Raw genomic sequence first — 16,581 nt, 5'->3', positions numbered from 1 at the left:
TACTCAGCTCCCCTCTAATCCTTCTCCAATTACTTTAAATCTATGCCAACTGGTTATTGACCTCTCTGCTAAAGGAAATAGGTCCTTCCTCTCCACTCTATCTAGGCCCCTCATAATTTTATACACCTCAATTAAATTTCCCCTCAGCCTCCTCTGTTCCAAAGAAAACAACCCCAGCTTATCCAACCTTTCCTCATAGCTGGCAACATCCTCGTAAATCTCCTCTGTACCCTTTCTAGTGCAATCTAGTGTGATGTGGTGACCAGAACTGTACGCAATACTCTAGCTGTGACCTAACTGGTGTTTTATACAGTTCTAGCATAACCTCCCTGCTCTTATATTCTATGCCTCCACTAATAAAGGAAAGTATCCCGTATGCCTTCTTAACCACCTTATCCACCTGTACTACTACCTTCAGAGATCTGTGGACATGCACTCCAAGGTCCCCCTGTTCCTCTACACTTCTCAGTATCCTCCCATTTATTGTGTACTCCCTTGCCTTGTTTGACCTCCCCAAATGCATTACCTCACACTTCTCCGGATTGAATTCCATTTGCCACTTTTCTGTCCACCTGACCAATCCATTGATATCTTCCTGCAGTCTACAGCTTTGTTCCTCACTATCAACCACATGGCCAATTTTTGTATCATCTGCAAGCTTCTTGATCATGCCCCCTACATTTAAGTCTAAATCATTGATATATACCACAAAAAGCAAGGGACCAAGGGATGTAGCATCCTGCACTGCATGCATGTGGATTGAAGCCTCGCTATCTCTGTGGGAATTCCATAAGAGAAATTATGAGAATTCTCAAATAGCTGTCAAATTAAGCAGCCTGTGACTGACAATAACAAGTGCTCTTTTGTGATCTAGAAAAAGATTGCACACAATTCCCAAGAAGGACAGGCTATAAGGACTGCAGGAGGAGGAGGAAGAGGCAAAGGAAATCCTGGGAACTCACTCGACTAATGTTGGAGGGGATGCTGGGAGTGCCTGTTCCCCCAGATGGGGCAGACAGGCGGCTGAGGGTCGTTGGGGGGAGGGTGTTAAAATTTCAGGATCGAGAAACCCGACCCCAATGCCCCCCCATTCCAATCACGAGCCTTCCCCACCCCTCTCTGCTGACTGTGAGCATCCTCCCCACCTCCTCTGATCAAGAGTCTCTCCTCCCCCACCCCCCACCCCAATCGCAGCCCGGAGCTGACGCTCCCTTCCGAGTGACGGGGATTGTCCCCGCAGGTACCCGGTTGCTGGGCGGGGGGCAGGTCGACAATATTCTAATGAGGCCATGCCGTTAAGATCGGCAGGGCCTCCACATCCCCGGCTCCCCATTAAATAGGGGCCCGTTGGTTTCTGCTGACCAAGAGACAAGATCAGAAATTAATTCTCTTTTTTGAGGCTTATACTCTGTGGAGACCAATGAGCCTGACAGGAAGGAAAAAGTGGACAGCAGTTCTCATTTCTCATTCTTCTTATCTCCACAGAAGATGGAAGGAGGAAAGATGCTGCAAAGAGAGAGAAGGAACCAATGCCGCAACCATTAACATCTGGCACTGCCAGTAGGAACTGCCCCACTCTGTCATGAAATATTATCACTTGCACTCACCAGCCCAGATAAGTTAACTCAGTGTGATACTGATCATCTAGATGAGGAATTGACATAGGGTGATCTGCAACTCGTAAGGAAGGTGGAGGATGAGGTATTGGAGGTGGAGCATGATGTAATTGAGAGGAGGCTAAGGAGATGTTGAGCATTTGGATGTCAGGGGTACTGCCCAGAATAGGGGAAGCTTGCTGAGCCATCTGAAAGCACTACAGGGATATTCTGAAGATGTGCGCCGATGGCAGGGATGGCAGCAGAGTCCAATGCCATTCTTTGTGGCACTATCAGAGAGGGTCTCTACAATGCAGAGCTTTCATGAGTGAGTCGCGGCTCCAGGATCCTCTAAACACGTCTTGCAGAAAACCAAGGACTCTGGACACATAGTTCTGGGGATATATTGAGGAATGATCATCTGGGGCTATCAATCCTGATAGTTAGGTATCAGCAGGCGGGTCTAGATCTCCTGCAGTGCAGCCTTATGAGCCTAGCTTCCCAGTTGCCTGCTGTTACTACTCTTCTTCCTCCTCCAACAAATAAATCATTAAGAGTGGAATTCCAATGGTTAATATATTTTGCAGCCTTCCCCTTCATTTCAGGGAAATATCCCAGACAAGAAACAGTCTTAAAGGGAGAGTTTCAAATGAAGTTAGGGGCCTCCAAAATAAAGAGCAAAACAGAAAATTGCCAGAAGACCAAACGACAGTAAAGTCATGAGTCTCTGTCTAACAGCACAGTGAAACACAGCAATTCGCATTTAAGTTGCTGTTCTAAGTTATCCCTGTTTTATACCGGCATAAGTTAGATCGGTGAATCCTTGGGCAGAAATGATAGAATTTAGGGCGGATGACATCATCTTGGCCTAAATCCACTATTCCATGGCTGCACCTTAACCAGGGTAGGTGCATCTTACATCCTTCCTCATTTCCAGTGGATTTTAGGGCAGAACTTAAATGGGGCGTAAAACCGGCAGATCCTCTCTCCTCCCCAAATTCGAACATGGCCCAGATAGATCAGCTGTGTTTATGTCCTCCCATACCATCCGAATCCCGGGGCATCTGTCTTTAAGTACACTATTGTCTATGCTAACAGCTGATTTTGCTTAGGCAGAATTTAGATTTCCTTATATGGACGTTTGTTTCTAATCATTTGCAGAGGCTTGACGATCCATCATCTGCTGAATATTGTCAGACAGGCCTTTCCCTCACGATTTCCCACAGAAATGAGGCAGCCTTGTTTACATGTGAGGCTCAAATAGCAGAGTTTACATTGAAAAGCTAATGCAGTACACACATGGGCAGCACTTGCTAGCATCAAAGCATTTCAGCAGATGTTAATAACCAGGCTCAGTGACCTCTGGCTTATCTCTTGCAGCTGTAATTCCTCACTCATTATTTGTGAAAACATATTTTCTACATGCAGGACGTGATCAATGTTACCTAGACATCTCTTGTCGTGTTCTGCCATCAGGACGAAATCAGAAAACATACTGATATTATCAAGGACTTCATCCGTTTGTTTTTAAAAGACGTAACAAGGCCTTTTGTGCCTACAGCAATTTCCACTGGGGAATCCAGCCAACCCAATGAGTGCAGTAGTATAAATATTTAGTTGATTCTCATTATGGAAAAAATGTGTTTATTTATTACCACTGTTTACTTACGTGAACTTCATGCTAAGTTCTGAAGTTTGAGTAATATGCATACTTAACCCTCTGTTTATGCAAAGTCCAAGTGCCAATTTAGCTCAGTTGGTAACACTCTTATCTCTGTGTCAGAAGGATCCGGCTTTAAATCCTACTCCAGGACCTGTGCATATGACCCAGGTTGCCACCTCAATGAGGCACTGGGGAACTGTTGCTTTATTGGAAGTGCTGCCTTTCGGATGCAATGTTAAACTGAAGCTCTGTCTGCTCAACATTTGGATGTGAAAGGCTATTTGGAGAAGAGCAGGATGTTCTCTCGGTGTCCTGGCCAATATTCCTCCCTCAACCAACACCACCACAACGGATAACTGGTCATTCACCTCATTGCTGTTAATGGGACCTTGCTGTGCACAAATTGACTGCTAAGCTAGCTGAGGTAATAGTTTCAAAAGAAATCCATTGATTATGAAGCTCCTTGTGATGTCCTGAGGATGCAAAAGGCTCCAAAATAAACACATGGGCAGCACTTGCTAGCATCAAAAGTCTTTCCTTCTTTATCTTATTTCAAAATAAGCAATGAATTCCATGCCCAGACTTTCATTTGTCTGAGTTCAGCTTCTTCTGATCAGTATAGAAAATATCAATTCGGCCAAAATTCGATTCAAATTCCAAACTAAAATAGTGATACACAAGCTGCCCGATAGCTCAGTGGGTAACTACACTGCCTCGTGTCACTGAATTATACCCACCAAGAAGGTTCAACTCCTGCTGTGAGCCAAATGAGCCAACCTCAGCCACGGCAGCACTGGGAGAGCTGCAGTCGGTCTCAGTGTCTCCAGGCAGAGGGAAAGAAAATTGACCATAATTCTCACTCCTGATTGTTATCCAGCAACTGCTGCTGGGAAGTGACCATAGGTAAGAATAGGGTTGGGTCGGCCTATGATGGCCACCATGGTTGAATAGCCTACAGAGGCTCGCACCTGGGAATTTCCTTGGGAGTTCTGCCAATTTCCTGCCGTAACTTCGGCGGAAACCCTGGAGCATCAGTGGCCATTTACACCGTTTCTCTGGGGCTGCCCAGAGCCGTACCCCTGCAGAGGTAACGAAGGGAGATCGGGGAACCCGCAAGGAAATTCTACTCCTCAGTGTCCGGGCACTCGGGTGAGATACCAGAGAAGTTCCCCCGTAGAATCATACAGTGTGCGTCACTGCCTCCACATCCCCAGACTCTCCTGTTTCGCTGCCCACTTTGGGGCTCATGCCCATCATGCCCCCCTCCCCCCCATTAAAATGGGGCCTATGTTCCTATGAGAACAAAAATTTGGTGATTTACTCTTTAATTTGTCAACTGGGGCTCAGTTGGTAGCACTCTCACCTCTGAGTCAGAAGGTCGTGGGTTCAATTCCCACTCCAGAGGCTTGAGCACATAATCTAGGCTGATACTCCAGTGCAGTACTGAGGGAGTTGGAAGTGGTGTCCTTCAGATGAGACGTTAAACCGAGACCATGTCTGCCCTCTCAGGTGGACATAAAACATCCCATGGCACCATTTTGAAGAAGAGCAGAGGAGTTCTCCCTAGTGGCCTGGCCAACCTTTATCCTTCAATCAACATCACGAAAACAACAGATTATCTTATCGTTATCACAATGCTGTTTGTGGGAGCTTGCTGTGCGCAAATTGGCTGCCACGCTTCCTACATTACAACAGTGACTACATTTCAAAAGCATTTTGTTGGCTGCGAAGCACTTTTGGACATCCTGAGGTAGCGAAAGGCGCTATATAAATGCAAGTTATTTCTTTCTTTCTTAATCACCCCTCCCTGTGGGTAAGCACCTAGCTTCTTGTCAGCACCTTCTTCCAACAGCTTGGGTGAAATCGAGAAATGGTGTGGGGGAATCGGAGACAGAAATGCATGACTAACCATTACCTGGCACTGGAGCAGAAAACAACACTCCTCTTTGCCGCCTATACTTTATTTATTTTGATGTTTTTTTATTTTGGTGCAGAAATGTTTCCATACTCTTCAAAAGTTGAACACGGTATTTGCCATGGATTAACAAGAAAATTAGATGGATAAATTGCAGTTTTATTTTTAACTTGGTAGAATGTCAAATGGTTGCTCAATACTCCATGTGGAAAATATGACAAGAGCTGAGGTATTTGCCTCAGCCAAACAAATTCTGTAGTTGAATACAATATTGTGTATGGAACTGGATTCCTATCCAAATATTTGCACAAAAATGCTGACTTTGAGAATCAGTTTAACCAATGCGTCTGCGTTTTTCTTTCCCAAGTACAGACAAGAAATGCCGAGGTCTCAGTTTAACATTGTTAGCGATAACCAATTTAGCAGTGCAGAGGCCTGCGTCCAATCTCCACAGAAGTTTGGGTCGCTGCCAAATCGGGCTCTCTCCCTTTCTCAGAAAAAAGCGGGCTGTGTTTTTACAGCAGTTGCAGAAAGAAACTATCTGTGTTTTAAAAGTCGGAACCAATGTAGTTTCGAAAGCTTAGCTAGAGGTAAGCCCTTGTTCGTAGTGAGATAATAAGTTGCATCTTTATTCTTTTCTATAGCTGGGGAGTGTGGGAAAATTGATTGTTCTCACTGTGAAATCTGTATATGTTTATTTATCTAATTTATGCAAATAAACCACTTAATGGTCTGAAGCTGTGACACATCTTGTAAAGTGTTATTTCAATCTGCCTTCCATGAAGAAGAAAGAATTTATATGGTGGTATGTGCAATATTTCAGTAGCCGGTATGTAGACTGAGAGGTTTGTTTTGCAACCTCTGAGTCATGCTAATGCTTATCTCGATATTGAGCAGGAAGGGGTGCAATCCGGATCTTAGGGGGCACAAGGTCTACTTACTGGAGTGACCAATGATGTTGGCCCAAGTGAATATCTAGTGTAAAAACCAGAAACTGTGACATAAAGAATGTTTGTTGTATTACGATTATGGTGCATGAGAAGGATTTTCATCCACATCATAAAACTTCATGGACCTAGATTACCCTATTCCACCCCATGCCTGAGCCTCTGGCCCCAGCCCATTTCCCAGGGTCAGGATAATCTACATATGGAGGGTGGGAACTGGGACCATTCACAGAGCCACTGGGGCATCCGACTCAGTTGGAACGGTAAGGGAAATTGCTGTGGTGCCATGCCACAGCATTGCATGACCAGCGGTACCACCTGAAGATTTAAAAAATGTATCTAAAGTTTAAAGTTTTAAAATTTGCCACTCTGACAAAGGCAATTGATCACTCTGCCTTAGTTAAAGCGCACTTTTAAATTTTAATCCCCCATCCCGCCTCCTTAGCAATGCTGGACCCTGGAACGCAATGACATTCTTGACATTCAGCGTTGCTAAGGCATTAATGAAAGACAGTATGTCAGATGATCTATTCCCTTCATTAAGATCCCAAATATAGCCGGATATATTTTGTGTCCGCCGTCACTTCTGGAGCAAAATCCTGGAAGTGGCACAGATTGTCGTAATGGCTCTTTGGACAATTTCACTCCCCCTCCTGAAAATGAGCAGCAATAAGAAGGAAAGTTTAGCCCCTCGGGTGTTTTGATCACACAGCTTGTTATTAAATACTGCTGTTTGCTTCTCCTTTTAGAGATTTTTTTTGCCCATTTTCTCTCCTCCTCTCCTGAGGGTTCATAATGGGTTCCCATTTCACAGGCACTGGCACCTCAAGCCAATTACCATTCTTTACCCTGTGATCCTGGAGAGTGTGAATCATTGGGCTAGTTAACTGTGGGAGGCATCACAGCAGAGACTGATCAGACCCTTATCCAAATGTCCCCGTATATGCCTTTTCTAATGGGAGTCAGTGGATAGCCTTTGGGACTGGGAATCCTGGCTGTATTTCTCTTTCCTAACCCAGGAGCACCTGGCCAACCTTAGCACCAACTGAAATCAGTTAACTCATCATAAACTAGGGATCTAAACTCTGAACCATCAGTGAAGCTTATGCTGTAGACTTTAAAGGACTGTGCTTAAGAAGGCATTATGTTGTCATATGGTTCTTGATGTACATAGCCATGTGCCTCATTTAGCTTCATTACATGTATTTTAAGCTCCATTTACACCAGCAAACTGCAGCAACTGCACACAGGCCAGAAGAACTGAGTTGCAGCAACACTCTGATGCCCTATTGCCTGGGTCAGCTTACTTCACGACAGACTCTGGGCAGGGTGATTCTCGATCTGTATTTTCACTATCTCAGTTCTGGATTCAATCCAAAAAGGAAACTTATACCAGGAGGGAAAAGTTCCAAGATCTAGGCTGGATTTTGTATTTGGGGTAAATTTATATTGTATTCCGGAGCAGAGGAGTTAACCTTTTTCAATAATCAAAGCCTTTTGAAGCTTTCAAAGTACAATTAGGAACATATAGGAACATAGGAACATGAGTAGGCCATTCAACCCCTCGAGCCTGTTCCACCGCTCAATTGGATGATGGCTGATCTGTATCTTAGCTCCATCTATCTGCCTTGGTTCCGTAACCCTTAATACCATTGCCTAACAAAAATCTATCAATCTCAGTTTTGAAATTTTCAATTGACCTAGCCTCATCTAGTATGGGGTCTCATCCAGCGATCTTATAGGCAGTCTCCACAGCACTGATCTTGGCAGATCTATTGACTTTAGAATCGATGAAGTGCCTGCTCCTACGACAGTGAGCAGGGGCTGATGTTGGGACCACAGTAGGCGCTAGAAAGCTGCCTTTACCATTCACCTCTATATCCAGGCAGCAGTGATCACCATTTGAAGGCGGATTGTTGACTGGCTGTCTGGGGTCGGGCGATTGGAACCTTGGGCGTCCTTGTGTGGTGTAAATTTGAGCTCCACCAGCACCATCTGATCTTGATTAACTACAAAAATTCTTGCAGATGAGTAAGCTTGCAGATAAATGAGAGCACAAATAACAGAGGTTGCACTGTGTTTCTTATTAGTGAGGCCCAACAGGACTCAGCAGAATGTTTCCTCCTGCCAGCCTGTCTTTCAAGTTATCACTGTGTCCAAAACAATGTTGAATAGCTGGCGTGTTACATTGTTCTGAAATCTTAGCCCACTGTTAGTAATGTGGAATCACAGTCTGCTATTCATCTCCAAGGTTCCCAATCATTTGAAATGCGCTTAACACAAGGAGGAAAGTTTTGATTCAATGTAAATTTTAAGGTAATTGGTAAAAGAACCAGAGGTGAAATGAGGAGAATTTTTTTTTACTCAGCGAGTTGTTATGATCTGGAATGTACTGCCTGAAATGGTGGCAGATTCAATAATAACTATCAAAAGGGAATTGGATAAATACTTGAAGGGGAAAAAATTGCAGGGCTATGGGGAAAGGGCAGGAGAATGGGACTAATTGGATAGCTCTTTCAAAGAGCCGGCAGAGGGACGATGGGCAGAATGGCCTCCTTCTGTGCTGTATCATTCTATGATTCTATGATTCTATGTAAAATAGGAGTGCAGTAGCAGCTGTTAGAGTGGATGTCACAATAGAGACAGTGATTCACTCTGTTAGCATTCATCTGTAATAAGCATCTCACTGTGCAGTTTTATATGGCTTTAGGGGTCATGCAGAAGAGCCACCTCTACAAAAAAGCGAGGACATAAGAACTCCAGGGACACCAAGAGGAGAGGCGGAAGCTGGCAATAGTCCAATTTGTTTCTTTCTTCACTTAGGAATAATTTCCCCTTCTGCACAAGAATTTAAAAAACTTTTCATAAAACGCCAAGGAGGAATGTGACTATTAGAAACAAAAATCTGTGGGTAATATTACAAAACTAACTTTTGATTATAGATCTACTTTTTGGGATTTTGGCTGGGTTTTCTCAAAGAGAGAAACGGAAAGAAAGAAAGAAAGACTTGCATTTATATAGCACCTTTCATGACCATTGGACATCCAAAAGCTCTTTACAGCAAACAAAGTACTTTTGAAGTTTATTCACTGTTGTAATGTAGGAAACATAGCAGCCAATTTACGCACAGTAAGGACCCATAAACAGCAATGAGATAATGACCAGATAATCTGTTTTAGTGATGTTGGTTGACGGATAAATGTTAGCCAGGACTGGGGAGAATTCTCCTGCTCTTTTTTGAATAGTGCTATGGGATCTTTTACATCCAACTGAGAAGGCAGGCAGGGCCTTGGTTTAAAGTCTCATCTGAAAGATGGCACCTACAGCAGTACAGCACTCTCTCAGTACTGCACTGGAGTGTCAGCCCGGTCTCCAGTCTCTGGAGTGGGACTTGAACCTTCAACCTTCTGACTCAAAGGCAAGAATGCTACCAACTGAGCCTTGGGCAAAGTTTCAGAGGGTGGCCGGTGCTCATGGAACAATAGACAATCAGGAGCCTTGTTCTGACGGCAGTGACTCACGATGAATGTTAGCAGTCTTCTTGAGTCCTGCTCTAATGGCCATTCTTCATGTGTGAACCTGAACAGTTCATGTTGCAGGTTGCTCAACCATAGCACCATCAAAGCCAACTCCAAACCTGCCCTCATGCACAAAGACTTTACATGAGGGGTTACTATTTAGCAGTCAATGGTGAAAATCTTGGTTGATTCTTCTCCTATCTAGCCCAGGACACTGTAAATATCTGTCCCAATGCCATCTTGGTCTAGATAAGCTAACACAGTACAGAGCAGGAATTGAACCTACTATTTTTCCTGCTCTGTCTCGCTCCATATCTCAAGATGCAGCACATTTGCTGTAAATGTGCTATAAAGGAATATTTCAGGTCACTGGTGTAAAAATAAAGCAGATTAAAGTATCCATCTAATTAAATTAAGTCAGCCAACAGTCCTTCACGTGTAATACATGACCTGTCACTATTAATTTTATAGGCCGACCATGTTAGATCGAGTCTACAGCACTTCCTGACATTGGAAGCATCTCACCTGATTATCACACTCAAGGTTTGCCTTTTCTAAGTAAACCAATAAGAAGACACTGGGCTGCCCCAGAGTCATCAAATAAAAACCAAACAAAAGTGCCCTCTTTTTAAAGGAGCACAACTAATAAAGGACTAAACCATAAAAAACAAGGGAAACCTCTAAACTTAAATAATAATTTTATTACCGATGTCCACTATGCACTCCAGTCCCTGCGGTGCCCACTAGTCACAGAAAGCCCGTCTCATGATGTGCCAGCTCTTTATAATTTCCTCCACACTGCCTGTTCCAACCTTCTCAGTTAATATATTTGGGGATTCACAACCGTGTGGTAGCTAACCGCAGTGTTGCTGTTAATTGCCTTCTTTTCAATTTCCTAGCCTGAATATCCTACTGAGATTGTTAGTCATGAGTCTGCTGCCAAGTGGAAAAGTAAAACTCATGTGGGTTAAAGTGAATGGGATTCAAGTCAGACTTTTACTGCACTGCAATGCTGAACAAACTGATTATAACAGTACCAGATCCACTGGTTAGTGTCATGACATCATTCATAAAGCAAATGTTGGGAAATGTCTCTCTCCAGCACACAACTCTTAAACAAAAAAAAAATGTTTTCAGATTGTAAACAGAAATAATTCTTGGCAGCTAAGGGTGAGGCAGAAAAGCTCACCATCTTTTTTTTAAAACATACATAATTGGGGAGGGATTTGAATTTTCCTTCAATGGGGCAACAGCAGGAAATCAGGTTGTGGCTAAAGTGAATCCGACATCAACAAGTTTGGGGACGTTGACTCGAAGCTTTCAACCCACGGAAGCTTTACCCAGGGAGTATAAAGAGCTCCTTGTAAATGAGGGCAGCGTACCCAACTGCTTTGTTTGCATTCCCTTCTGAGCATTGATTGAGGTAGAGGGTACGCAGGCAAGAGCATGTTAGAAGAGGTGCCTTGAAGCACGTACTGCAGTTGTGTGATACGCCCCGCCACATGCTATTCATTTCAGATGTTGAAATGTTGTGTGTACTCACTGTTTGGAATGTTTCCTCATCAATGTCACGATTCTATTTTAGAAGCTGCTAACTGTGCGTGATATCTGACTTTACCCGATAAGAGTTTAGGGCAGTTGCCTGCTTTCCACGTAGGAAACAGCGCTCAAGCTTTCACACAATATTGGTAATTATGTAAAAGAAAAAGTTAACCCTTCTTGTTCCTGTTCCAACTGTATTGAGTTTAATACATTTTCTTCTTTTTGAAATGCTAGTCTTTTTTTCCTCCTCCTCCAGCTCTCACCAATCCACTACCGCCCTCACCTCTCCTTTCCCAAAGGTATAACATGAGGTATAATGTGGCCAGGTGCCCCCCATCCCGATATGTCACCCAAGGGATAATTCTTCATTTGCAGTCTTGGAAAGTGAATGTCGACAGGCTATTTGGCCATGAAGGGCATCCCAGCCGATTTCATCAGCCAACGTCCGTGCTCAGAATGGGGTCACTGATCAGGAGCAGCAAACCTGCTGAGATCTTTGTCCTCTCTCCGTAGCTCAGGGGCACTGATGCCCAGTTGAAATTGGCAGGTCAGCCCAGCCCAGGAATGAAGGCTGGGGACCTTTCTGATTAATAATATCACAGACAGTCCATTTACCGACTGAGTCATCAGTTTTTTTTTCAATTTTCTCCCCCTTTACTCCCCAGCTCTCCTGTAGGTGTGGTTCCATGGTACTTTTTTCAAGTGGCCATTCCTCATGTGTGAACCTAAATAATGAGCATCAGCAGGCTATTTCACCATGTAACAACAACAACTACAACTACAGCTTGCATTTATATAGCGCCTTTAACATAGTAGAACATCTCAAGTTGCTTCACAGGACCGTAGTCAGACAAAATTTGACAACAAACCACATAAGGAGATATTAGGACAGGTGACCAAAAGCTTGGTCAAAGAGGAGCACCATCCTGTTCTCATCTGGCATCCACATTTTCTATTAAGGGTCACTAGACAGCGATGAGGGGGTAGGGACCTTCAATGATTTTTTTTTCCTCCCTAGCTCAACGGTGCTGAGATTAATTGTAGCTTCCCTAACCGCTGCCTTGGCTTAAACCAGCATAAAGTGAGGATTGAGTGCAGTACTGAGGGAATGCTACATTGTTGAAGGTGCCATCTTTGGGATGAGGTGTCCTGGCCAATATTTATCCCTCAACCAAGGTCATTATCTGGTTTTTATCATATTGCTGTTTGTGGGATCTTGCTGTGCGCAAATTGGCTGCCACGTTTGCTACATTACACCAGTGATTACACTTAAAATATAAAGTACTTCATTGGCTGTAAAAGGCTTTGGGATTTCCAGAAGGCATATGATAAGGTCCCAACTTCCAGAAGGCATTTGATAAGGTCCCACATAAGAGACTGTTAGCTAAGATAGAAGCCCATGGAATTGAGGGAAAAGTACGGACTTGGTTAGGAAGTTGGCTGAGCGAAAGGCAACAGAGAGTAGGGATAATGGGAAGGTACTCACATTGGCAGGATGTGACTAGTGGAGTCCCGCAGGGATCTGTCTTGGGGCCTCAATTATTCACAATATTTATTAACGACTTAGATGAAGGCATAGAAAGTCTCACATCTAAGTTTGCCGATGACACAAAGATTGGTGGCATTGTAAGCAGTGTAGATGAAAACATAAAATTACAAAGCGATATTGATAGATTAGGTGAATGGGCAAAACTGTGGCAAATGGAATTCAATGTAGACAAATGTGAGGTCATCCACTTTGGATCAAAAAAGGATAGAACAGGTTACTTTCTAAATGGTAAAAAGTTAAAAACAGTGGATGTCCAAAGGGACTTAGGGGTTCAGGTTCATAGATCATTGAAGTGTCATGAGCAGGTGCAGAAAATAATCAAGAAGGCTAATGGAATGCTGGCCTTTATATCTAGAGGATTAGATTACAAGGGGGCAGAAGTTATGCTGCAGCTATCCAAAACCCTGGTTAGACCGCACCTGGAGTACTGTGAGCAGTTCTGGGCACCGCACCTTCGGAAGGACATATTGGCCTTGGAGGGAGTGCAGCTTAGGTTTACTAGAATGATACCTGGACTTCAAGGGTTAAGTTACGAGGAGAGATTACACAAATTGGAGTTGTATTCTCCAGAGTTTCGAAGGTTAAGGGGTGATCTGATCGAAGTTTATAAGATATTCAGGGGAACAGATAGGGTGGAGAGAGAGAGAAACTATTTCCGCTGGTTGGGGATTCTAGGAGTAGGGGGCACAGTCTAAAAATTAGAGCCAGACCTTTCAGGAGCGAGATTAGAAAACATTTCTACACACAAAGGGTTGTAGAAGTTTGGAACTCTCTTCCGCAAACGGCAATTGATACTAGCTCAATTGCTAAATTTAAATCTGAGATAGACAGCTTTTTGGCAACCAAAGGTATTAAGGGATATGGGCCAAAGGTAGGTATATGATCTTATCAAATGGTGGAGCAGGCATGAGGGGCTGAATGTCCTACTCCTGTTCCTATGTTCCTATGATGTCCTGAGGTTGTGAAAGGTGCTATATAAATGCAAGTCTTTCTTTCTTCTTTCTTTCTTTAAACTAAGGCCCTTTCTGCTTTTGATTTTTATTCGTTCATGGGATGTGGGCGTGGCTGGCAAGGCCAGCATTTATTGCCCATCCCTAATTGCCCTTGAGAAGGTGGTGGTGAGCCGCCTTCTTGAGCCGCTGCAGTCCGTGTGGTGAAGGTTCTCCCACAGTGCTGTTAGGAAGGGAGTTCCAGGATTTTGACCCAGCGACGATGAAGGAACGGCGATATATTTCCAAGTTGGGATGGTGTGTGACTTGGAGGGGAACGTGCAGGTGGTGTTGTTCCCATGTGCCTGCTGCTCTTGTCCTTCTAGGTGGTAGAGGTCGCGGGTTTGCGAGGTGCTGTCGAAGAAGCCTTGGCGAGGTGCTGCAGTGCATCCTGTGGATGGTACACACTGCAGCCACCGTGCGCCGGTGGTGAAGGGAGTGAATGGTTAGGGTGGTGGATGGGGTGCCAATCAAGCGGGCTGCTTTGTCCTGGATGGTGTCAAGCTTCTTGAGTGTTGTTGGAGCTGCACTCATCCAGGCAAGTGGAGAGTATTCCATCACACTCCTGACTTGTGCCTTGTAGATGGTGGAAAGGCTTTAGGGAGTCAGGAGGTGAGTCAGTCGCCGCAGAATACCCAGCCTCTGACTTGCTCTTGTATCCACAGTATTTATATGGCTGGTCCAGTTAAGTTTCTGGTCAATAGTGACCTCCAGGATGTTGATGGTGGGGGATTTGGCAATGGTAATGCCGTTGAATGTCAAGGGGAGGTGGTTAGACTCTCTCTTGTTGGAGACGATCATTGCCTGGCACTTATCTGGCGCGAATATTACTTGCCACTTATGAGCCCAAGCCTGGATGTTGTCCAGGTCTTGCTGCATGCAGGCTCGGACTGCCTCATTATTTGAGGGGTTGCGAATGGAACTGAACACTGCAATCATCAGCGAACATCCCCATTTCTGACCTTATGATGGAGGGAAGGTCATTGATGAATCAGCTGAAGATGGTTGGGCCTAGGACACTGCCCTGAGGAACTCCTGCAGCAATGCCCTGGGGCTGAGGTGATTGGCCTCCAACAACCACTACCATCTTCCTTTGTGCTGGGTATGACTCCAGCCACTGGAAAGGTTTCCCCCTGATTCCCATTGACTTCAATTTTACTAGGGCTCCTTAGTGCCACACTCAGTCAAATGCTGCCTTGATGTCAAGGGCAGTCGCTCTCACCTCACCTCTGGAATTCAGCTCTTTTGTTCATGTTTGGATCAAGGCTGTAATGAGGTCTGGAGCCGAGTGGTCCTGGTGGAACCCAAATGTGCATCGGTAGCAAGTTATTGGTGAGTAAGTGCCACTTGATAGCACTGTCGACGACACCTTCCATCACTTTGCTGATGATTGAAAGTAGACTGATGTGGCGGTAATTGGCCGGATTGGATTTGTCCTGCTTTTTGTGGACAGGACGTACCTGGGCAATTTTCCACATTTTCAGATAGATGCCAGTGTTGTAGCTGTACTGGAAGAGCTTGGTTAGAGGCGCAGCTAGTTCTGGAGCACAAGTCTTCAGCACTACAACTGGAATGTTGTCGGTGCCCATAGCCTTTGCTGTATCCAGTGCACTCAGCCTTTTCTTGATATCACGTGGAGTGAATCGAATTGGCTGAAGACTGGCTTCTGTGATGGTGGGGATATCGGGAGGAGGCCGAGATGGATCATCCACTCGGCACTTCTGGCTGAAGATGGTTGCAAACGCCTTAGCCTTGTCTTGTGCAGTCATGTGCTGGACTCCACCATCATTGAGGATGGGGATGTTTGCAGAGCCTCCTCCACCGCCATTCACGACTGGATGTGGCAGGACTGCAGAGCTTTGATCTGATCCATTGGTTGTGGAATCGCTTAGCTCTGTCTATAGCATATTGCTTCCGCTGTTTAGCATGCATGTAGTCCTGAGTTGTAGCTTCACCAGGTTGGCACTTCATTTTTAGGTACGACTGGTGCTGCTCCTGGCATGCTCTTCTACACTCCTTATTGAACCAGGTTGTTCAGGTGATCATGTGACTCTATTTGAAGAAGAGTTCTTCTGGTGACCTGGGACCTTCTGATCTGTTTGGATAGTGCTATCTGGGAGATGCCATTATCCAATTGGCCAGCGGTGTCCAAACTCTACCCTGTGGACTGCATGCAGCCCCAAGTAATCCAGCCCAGGTAACTCAGTACTATTTGCCTTTATATTTCTTACTTGCTGATTTATCCTGTTTGAATTTCAGAGCTTGGAGGTTTGGAAAGGGATGTTCCTAGTGCTGTTGCGCCATTGGTGGATTAATCAAATTCTGTTATCAGCAATTTGAGATGGAATCATAGAATGGTTACAGCACAGAAGGGGGCCATTTGGCTCATCGAACCTGTGCCGGCTCTTTGTAAGAACAATCCAGTTAGTCCCATTCCCCCGCTCTTTCCCCGTGGCCCTGCAAATTTTTTCCCTTGAAGTATTTATTCAGATACACGGAAATTACTGGGAATATGAATTTAAAGTTCATATGTGGCTACAAGGCTCCACGGATATATTTCTAAGTGATCCAGAAAACAAATAGCTTTGGCATCCCTTCCCTCAACTATCATGGAAGTTTTCTTCTTTATCTTCAAATACAAAACAAGTTGGCCCAGAAATTCGGGCGCACCCATTTTTGGGGTCGCAAGGTTCATTCCCTGCACTTGAATGGTGAGCCCTGAAGCTCCCCAGATATTGGGCCTCGGGCCTCATTATAATGGAGTCGGCGTGGCGACGAGAGCCCGCTGGCAAAGAGCAGTGCATTATCGGGCCACTGCTAGCGTCGCAGCAGACCTCAGGTAAGTGAGTACGGGATTGAGGGT

At 44.7% G+C, this 16,581-nt stretch overlaps 1 protein-coding gene and 1 long non-coding RNA gene across 3 annotated transcripts in view; one reads left to right on the top strand and one right to left on the bottom strand.

Annotated features, from left to right (window-relative positions):
• The window catches only part of LOC137344521 (uncharacterized), a 33,981-nt gene extending 22,697 nt beyond the window's left edge, over positions 1-11,284 (bottom strand). Inside the window, exon 1 of the long non-coding RNA XR_010968372.1 lies at positions 11,182-11,284. This is a non-coding gene — a long non-coding RNA (uncharacterized lncRNA). The remainder of the gene's footprint in view (positions 1-11,181) is intronic.
• LOC137344519 (acidic mammalian chitinase-like) overlaps positions 1-16,581 on the top strand; it is a 179,126-nt gene that overhangs the window by 100,983 nt on the left and 61,562 nt on the right. The window contains exon 1 of one of the 2 annotated variants that reach the window (XM_068007553.1): positions 4,518-5,763. The exons of the other annotated variant lie outside the window; for it this stretch is intronic. Within the exon in view, the coding sequence (XP_067863654.1) occupies positions 5,451-5,763 (313 nt within the window). The 5' untranslated portion in view covers positions 4,518-5,450. Of the gene's footprint in view, positions 1-4,517; positions 5,764-16,581 lie in introns of those variants that run through there. 2 annotated transcript variants of the gene reach the window in all.

The sequence above is a fragment of the Heptranchias perlo genome, chromosome 27 (assembly GCF_035084215.1).
Source record: "Heptranchias perlo isolate sHepPer1 chromosome 27, sHepPer1.hap1, whole genome shotgun sequence".
In the NCBI taxonomy this organism is placed as follows: domain Eukaryota; kingdom Metazoa; phylum Chordata; class Chondrichthyes; order Hexanchiformes; family Hexanchidae; genus Heptranchias; species Heptranchias perlo.
The sequence above is the reverse complement of the archived record's forward strand: the minus strand, read 5'-3'. Positions and strand labels throughout refer to the sequence as shown.